This window comes from Henckelia pumila, chromosome 2 (assembly GCF_033568475.1).
Source record: "Henckelia pumila isolate YLH828 chromosome 2, ASM3356847v2, whole genome shotgun sequence".
Classification (NCBI taxonomy): Eukaryota; Viridiplantae; Streptophyta; class Magnoliopsida; order Lamiales; family Gesneriaceae; genus Henckelia; species Henckelia pumila.
The window spans coordinates 66597330-66605699 of record NC_133121.1 but is presented as its reverse complement, the minus strand read 5'-3'; the positions used below and the strand labels follow the sequence as shown (position 1 = coordinate 66605699).

Here is an 8370-nt window from a genome sequence, read left to right as displayed (position 1 = left end):
CGCTCTTACCATGATTCGATGTGTAAGTCAGAAATTTTTGTTCCGAGTCACAAGGAGTTGTGAGCCCACGGCTAGCTGTATCCCTGAACCATTGAGGGTCACACAAATAATGGATTACTAATCCCCGTTGAGATAGTTAAATTTAAAAAGTTGAATTTAACGAAAGAGAAGTTGGACTTCTTAATTAAAGGGAGTGGAATTTCCTAAAATGACATAAGGATGGGCATTTTTGGAAATCAAGAAAAATTGTCTTGACTTTAAAAGGTGCAGAAATGGTTTCTGTGCACATTGGTAAAATCAGTTTATCAATCGGAGTCATGATGAATTCAATATTAATTTCTATAATAACAGGCTTGGCTTGTTGGACTTAAGTTATGGATCATGGGCCCTAAGGAGTTAGTTTCCTAATAGACTTATAACTTAATCTAGTCTAGAAATTATATAAATATATGTGTGTAATTTTCGAAAACAATATTTATTCCAACCTTGGATTTTTCGAAAATCACACAGATTATTCCAAGGGGAATTTTCGAATTCCTTTGCTCTTTTTTGAGAGAATTCAGTCTGTGATTTTTATGAAAAATTACATTCTGAATTGACAGATCAAATCTGTTTAATCTCTTCGATAAACATCTGATTGATTTCTAGTGCAATCAATCAGAGGGTTTTAGTTTTCTGTTCGTGGACCTAATTCCGGAGATTGATCGAGCAAGTCATCAGTTCCTGGGATTTACAACAAGAGCAGATTAATCTGTTGGAGTCCATAATCAAGTCATAGCTTGAAGAGGTAAAATATTAATTGTTATTATTATTTTACTTGCATAATTTAATCGTTAGGATTTGATACCCATGATATGGAATCGTTCCATATAAAAATTTTTAAACTTCCGCTGCACCGGGTATCAAATCTATGATCTGAAAACGTGTTCCAACATAGGCTTCACATAGCTGCCAAAGGCCTCCTATTAATAGTCATTTATCTTCCATAATAGCCATTAATCTCCATTACCATGGATGTTACAATTCTCCATCATTTTCCATTACTATGCTATTACTATGGTTGTTACACCCTCTCTCAAATCAGCTGCTTGTCTTTTTGAATTTCATCGGTTGGGGAGGTGCTTCTGAAATTTTTAGTCTTCACAGTAAAAGACAACGGTTTATACATAAAACCGTTGTCGTTTGAGTGTTGTTAATTATCATTTTTCTTATAGTGAGTTTGATTCCCGCAAATTGCCTTCGCAAGCAAACTGCGCGGATTCTATACAAAAAACCAGCAACCTCTATTCATTCCCAAAAGTTGATCCAACGGTCTCAAAAGCTCAAAAGCTCTCCACCGTTCACAATTTAGGAAACGCTCTTACGAATGTGCTGACCAAATTTTACCTCGATCCAACGTTGCAATTCGTCACAAACATTTCTGTAAGTTGACTGATTTGTGGGGATGTGCAAATCCGAAAATTTTCTTCTTCTTCTCTATATTTTGTGTATTTTTGTGCCTGAAAAGAGTGTTTTATTCCCTATATGGGCTCGTCTCATATGTGATAAATTTATTTGGTTTGGATAATCTTGATCCGAGAAAATTCACCTAAAAAATATTTTAATAATTCAGGAGGAATAGATAAGTAAATATGATATGTTAGTAATGGATATGTCAAAAAGGGTTTTTTTTTTAAAATAATATATAATTTAAAAAATTTAATTAAAATATAACAAAACTTAGAAGTTTGTAAAAATATTACAATCAGTGACTTTGAGTCCCGGATTCAACAGAGATCATGTCAGATCTCTGTTACGTAAGGCATAAAAATAAGGTGGAAAAAAAATAATAAATATTTGAACCCCGAGCTTTAGCTCGTGGGATTCACGCATTTATGAATCCGGAGCTAAATCCTCCACCCACCCCATCATTATTTATTTTATTATAATTTTTTATTTAGTTGTATATTGTGTTTTAATTTTGGTTAAATTTTGCAACAGTATGATTTAATTCGTCATTTGAATTTTGCTCGTATTGCTTGTCGTGTTCTGAAAGGTAAGCACCGTTTATAATATTTTTTAAATTTGAACTTAATATTTTTGTTATGATTATTAATTTAATAATAATAACACTCATTTAAAAGTTTCATTCTATTAATCTGTCAAAAAAAAAATTCATGCTATTTTATTTATTTTTTTATTTTTTATAATAATATTCTATTAGTTGTTTTATTATTCTATTACTAATTACAATTTTTTTTATTGTTAATGATGTATTAATTTTGTAAATTTTATTGCAATGACCAAAAGACCCCAAATTTTAATTAAATAAATATTCTTAAACTAATTAGATAGATAATTAAATTTTTATAATTATCACTTAATTTATTATAATTAATTAAAATATATTTATTACCTTAATCATTAAAAAAATAAATTAAAGCTTAATAAATCCTTATTTTCATCAAAGAATTTATTAACAAGATTAAAAATTTATAAAATATATTTGTTACTCTGATCATTAAAAAATGATCAAAACTTAATAAACCCTTATTTTCATCAAAGAATTGATTAACAAGATTAAAAATTTGTAAAAAAATATTTAATTTCAGATTATATTGGTATTATATTATTTTTTTGACGGGTTGGCATTATATTATTTATTTTAGTGAATGTAATTAAGTTGAATGCAATTTTTATACGTGGATATATACGAATCAATTTTTTATATTAATTTTTAATATGATTGAAAAAATTAATATTTCTAAAATTAATCTATAAAAATGTATGGTAAAAATTTAAATATTATATTTATTACTAAATTTGCACTAATTTTAATTTCCAAACAACAAAAAATAATTATAAATATTAATTAAAATATAGAAAATAAATAAATTTAAAAATAATATAAATAAGAATCAACTTAAAATTAAAATAGTAATAATATTTTAGATATTATTTTTATTTTTATTTTGAAAAATTTTAAAAACGATTATAATTTTTATAAATAATATATTATAAGTTTTAATAATAATTCAAATATTCCGAATAATGATTAAAGTAATTATAAAATTATTTATTTTATAAATCACATTTAAATATTATTTCATTTTATTTTTTATTATTTTAAATTTTGGGATATTATTGGAAAAAAATATTTTTTGCTTTAATACATACTCATGTAATTATGCTTTTTAATTTCTAAATATTTGATGATAAGAAAAGAAGAAAAGAAGGAAGCTGAGACTTCCGAGAACGAAAAAAAAAATAAGGAGAATGAAGAACGGATGAGATGAGGGAGGGAATTATGAGAGTAATACTTTTATGAATCGGGAGCTGTCAGTTCCGGATTCATAAAAGCTGCAGAACTTTTCTTTTTTTTTTTTTTGAAAATTTGAGCCTTTTTTTTATTTAAAAAGAACGAACACCCGGATTGTTATATGTTCCTCCACCTTAATAACATAATGTAGAATAGTATAGATATTATTAAAATCCAACTAACTGGTGATCTTTATTGTTATAAAAATAATTTAAATTTTATTACTTACAAATACACAGCACTCATGTTAGAAGTAATAAAAATAATTTAAATTTAAATTTTATTACTTACTAAAATAAATTTAAATTTTCTATATTCTAATAAGTTTTTACATCAATTTGTCACGCAGAAAAAGGAGGGGGGGGGGGGGGGGGGGGGGGTTTTTTTGGGCAATTTTTGAAAAAGAAATAGGTGAAATTAGTAAAAAATAATTTTTTTAAAAAAAGTCTTTTGTGGATTTTAAAATTACCACTATTTTGTCTATATCATAACTCAAGTATTATACATAGTAAAGTAGATAAATAAAGCACAAAACCATTTATAGTGATTCAGATATTGAAATATTTATGAAACAAATTACAAAAAATGATTTTAGTAGTTTTCCACGAAATTAAAGAAAAATGATTAACAATTCTGCTCGGTTGAAGCTCTAATTAGTAGGTCGAGTTGAGATAAAAGTATAAACCTACTAATGCTGCAGCTCCAAGTGCAATTGCAAAGGGCAATGCTTGCCTGCATGATACGTACACAAAATAAAGTTAATATATTATTTTACTAAACCAAAATTACTGGATGAATTATTTTAAAATGTCAAATATGAAATAAAATATAACATGAACTAATCACGTGAAATTATGGGAATTTCATGTTAAAAATGTGAATTTCGCATGTATTGATAACTATTCACGTCCTGAAATATACTCTTGAAAGAATGTTTTCAACCATTCATTATTACACAACCAAGATGATAGAGAAGGGGTGTAGAATAATTCACAAAATTATAACTACAAAACACGGTAAATTTGAAAACTTATCAATAACTACTCCAACTATCCAAGAATAACAAAAAATCTTTGTTTTGTTTTGTTTTTTTTAAAAAACTATTCCAAAAAAAATGTAACTAAGAACAATCATAGAGAACTTGACAAGCCAATCCGTTGATTTCATGCTAACATAAAAATAGTATACTAATGCTAATACATAAAAATTAATTTGAACATGTTAATAATCTAAGTAGCTACGCGTGAAAATGGATAACATCTATTGTGACTTAAGCGTGTAGCCCACGAGGCACCCATATTATATATTTTATATAAAAGAAAATAACAACTATAGAGAATGGATTTACCCAACAGCTTCATCTTGCTTTAACTGTGCTTTCCTCGCCTTGCGAACGTCGGTGTCATTCGCGTTTTTGGCCACGGATGGCTCGTATGACTTAAACCTCCTCTTTGGGGCACCACAAACTGCGCATTCACAAAAATTCTATATCATTCACCAAATTATGTATGCATATATATAAGATATCTTCACGATTCTAATTTAATTTGTTTCATCATACATCAAATTCTATGTATATAGTGCAAAAAAGAGCATGCATTTAATTATAATGATATGATAAATTTGCATTAATACCTGGACAAAAGTACTTATCGGGCAATTTCTCGAAAGGAGTCTTGTCACTATAAATATAGCTGCATCACAATGTAAAACTAAATCAATTAGTTATTGACATTACTGAATATATACTTATTGCCAAAAGGGATGGATGATCTAAAATCAATCCAATTATGGAGCAAAATATCGAATCCAACAAATAATGAATGTCCTGTTATTTGGGCCCAAATTGTTTGTAGTAGTGATACATTTCATCGATCGCGTTTACTACCAAACCAAAAAGCAAAAAAAAGTTGGTAAAAACAACCAGTACCTATACTAATACTAGTACTAAGATTACAAATGGAAGAGGAAATTAAAGATAGGGTTAATATATATACCCACAATCACGGCAAATGTAAGCTTGTTTGGAAGCCACGCGCATGGAGTATTTGGGCGCCGTGGCTAGTGGCTTAGGTGGCAGCAAGAGGCGGTGGGACGGCGAGAAGAAGGAAGATTTGAGAGCAAAACGGTCGGAAGGCGGGCGGAGACCGGGCGGCGGCGGGAGTGGTTTCGAGGCATGGTGAGGGAGAGCCAACGCCATTGGGATTTGGTCTGTTTTGAGTTTCGGTGGTGATTTTCAAGTGATGATGATAAGAGATCACCTCTGAATGGCGTGGCTGTGGCTGTGGCTGTCGTTTGTTCCCACATTTCCAATTATTATTTTATATATATACCCCACCTACTAACCTTTTCCTTTTTACTAGAAATTTCTATTTTATTTTTGGAATTTTTCTTCTCAATATATTTTACTAGTATATTATAAATATAATGAAATAAAAATCTTATGATACACATGCATGCTTTCCTTGTACAATTTGGTAGTGGTGTTATTACGAGCATAAAAGTTGTTACGAAGCTCTTTTACACTTCTGTTTGTAAGATGAAAAAAGTATTATTTTTTTTATTGTATAAGGAATTAGGTAGAATACGTACATTATTTGGTCACGTGATGAATTAATAAAATATTTATAATAACTGAATAATAAGAAATTGAAAAGTACTTATATGAATACAAAAGTATAATTAGGTACAATAATTGTATAAGTCGAGTTGGATGAAACACAAATACGTGGAAACAATTAGTACATTATTCTTTGCAGGAAATGGTGTCTTATAAGATATACATGTATTTATTTATATGCAGTAGTTTCTCAAAAATTGAAGAAAAGAAAACCAAATCATGTTACGTATGTGTTTTAAAATATGTATGTAATTGGGATTTGCTCCTCGTTATGCATCTAGCTACAATTTTGCAGTCAAAGTGTGTGTTCCCATATACATAAATCTGTATTTCCTAAACTATTACAAAGAGATTGATCAACTCGCAAATGAAAGTTCACATTTGCTGAGAGCCATAAATAGCATTTACCACGGTTTAATGTCACCAACAGGGCCTGAAGTCTGTTCGAAATTGTATATTACAGTCTGAGGGTTATGAGATTGAGGTTGATTGTGTTGTACTCGTTTTGTCTGATTTTGATTGTATTATCGATATCGATATGCTAACCAAGTACAGAGCTACAGTTGAATGTTTTCAGAAGATTGTAAAATTCAGACCTGATATGGCTGATGAATGGAAATTCTATGGTAAGGGTTCACGAGCCAAAATTCCTTTGATATATGTTCTTTCTATGACTGACTTGTTACAGAAAGGGGCAGAAGGATTTCTTATTTATGCAGTTGATATACTGAAGACTAGTCCAAACTTGGCTGACTTGCCAGTAGTTAGTAAATTCGCTGATGTTTTCCCTAACGAGATTCCGGGATTGCCTCCATATCGAGAGGTAGACTTCAGTATTGAGTTGATGTCAATTACACAGCCGATATCGAAAGCACCTTATCGTATGGCACCGATAGAGTTGAAAGAGTTAAAGGATCAACTTGAAGAATTGTTGGCCAAGGGTTATATCAGACCGAGTGTTTCGCCCTGGGGAGCTCCGGTTTTGTTTGTTAGAAAGAAAGACGGATCGATGAGACTATGTATTGACTACCGGCAATTGAATAAAGCAACGATAAAGAATCGCTATCCTTTACCTCGTATCGATGATTTATTTGATCAATTGCAGGGTTCTTCAGTATATTAAAAGATTGATTTACGATCTGGCTATCATCAATTGAGAGTAAGAGATGAAGATATCCCTAAGACTGCATTTAGAACCAGGTATGGTCATTACGAATTTATAGTCATGTCTTTTGGTCTAACGAATGCACCAGCAGTTTTTATGGAATTGATGAATAGAGTATTTCAAAAGTATCTAGATGATTTCGTAATCATATTTATCGATGATATTTTGATTTACTCGAAGAATTTATGTGATCATGCTAATCACTTGAGAACAGTTTTGAAGACGTTGAGGGAAGAAAAACTGTATGCTAAGCTATCCAAATATGAGTTTTGGTTGAAACAGGTGGTATTTCTGGGTCATATTATATCAGGAGATGGTATTTCAATTGATCCAAGTAAAGTTGAAGCTGTGATTAGTTGGCAGAGACCGACATTTGTGCCAGAAATCAGAAGTTTTATGGGTTTGGCAGGATATTATCATCGATTTATCCAAGACTTCTCGTCTATTGCGAAGCCTATTACACAGCTTATACAGAAAAATGCACTGTTTGTGTGGTCTGAAGTATGTGAAACCAGTTTTCTTGAGCTGAAGAAGAGGTTGACTACAACACCAGTTTTGACAATCCCTTCAGGTACTGGTGATTTTGTTGTATATTGTGATGCTTTTCACCGAGGTTTGAGATGTATTTTGATGCAGAAAGGACATGTGGTTGCTTGTGCCTCACGACAACTGAAACCACATGAAGTCAGATATCCAATTCATGATCTTGAATTGGCAGCTATTGTTTTTGCATTGAAGATCTGGCGACATTATTTGTATGGTGAGAAATTCGAAATCTTTTCTGATCATAAAAGTCTAAAGTATCTGTTTTCACAATCTGAACTAAACATGAGACAACGAAGATGACTCGATTTATTGAAAGATTTCGACTGTGAAATCAAATATTATCCAGGGAAGTCAAATGCAGCAGCTGATGCCCTAAGTAGGAAGGTATGTGCCTTATCCTTATCTATTATAGGTGTATCTAATTTGATTGAAGATTGCTGTATTTCTGGATATATATTTGAGACAGATAGAAGACCGATGAGAATTTGTGCTATCAGTGTTGAGCTTGAGTTGTTGATTCGAATCAAAGAAGCACAGAAATCTGATTTGAGTGTACAGAATTCGATTGAAATGATCAAATCAGGACATCAGTCTGAATACAAGGTTAGTGATGATGATATTCTGTATGTGAATAACCGAATTGTTGTTTCCGATCTTTCAGATTTGAAACAGAATATTTTGAAAAAGCTCATTGTAGTCGATTCAGTATTCACCCTAGAGGCAGAAAAATGTACAACGATT

General features: G+C 30.7%; 1 protein-coding gene across 1 annotated transcript; it reads right to left on the bottom strand.

The window, feature by feature from the left end:
• Positions 1-3820: 3820 nt before the first annotated feature.
• On the bottom strand, positions 3821-5581 carry LOC140885186 (uncharacterized). The gene is made up of 4 exons (XM_073292133.1): positions 5296-5581; positions 4934-4992; positions 4647-4764; positions 3821-4030 (listed from the first exon to the last, which is right to left on the bottom strand). The coding sequence occupies exons 1-4, from the start codon at positions 5496-5498 to the stop codon at positions 3952-3954; spliced, it is 459 nt and encodes a 152-aa protein (XP_073148234.1). The 5' UTR covers positions 5499-5581; the 3' UTR covers positions 3821-3951.
• Between the last annotated feature and the right edge of the window lie 2789 nt (positions 5582-8370).

Excerpts from the sequence above, each read along its gene's own strand:
- LOC140885186 (XM_073292133.1), bottom strand. The coding sequence starts at position 5,498 with ATGGCGTTGGCTCTCCCTCACCATGCCTCGAAACCACTCCCGCCGCCG. Across the intron at positions 4,993-5,295 it reads TACATTTGCCGTGATTGTGG|CTATATTTATAGTGACAAGA; the intron begins GTATATATATTA and ends ATTGTGATGCAG. Across the intron at positions 4,765-4,933 it reads CGATAAGTACTTTTGTCCAG|TTTGTGGTGCCCCAAAGAGG; the intron begins GTATTAATGCAA and ends GTGAATGCGCAG.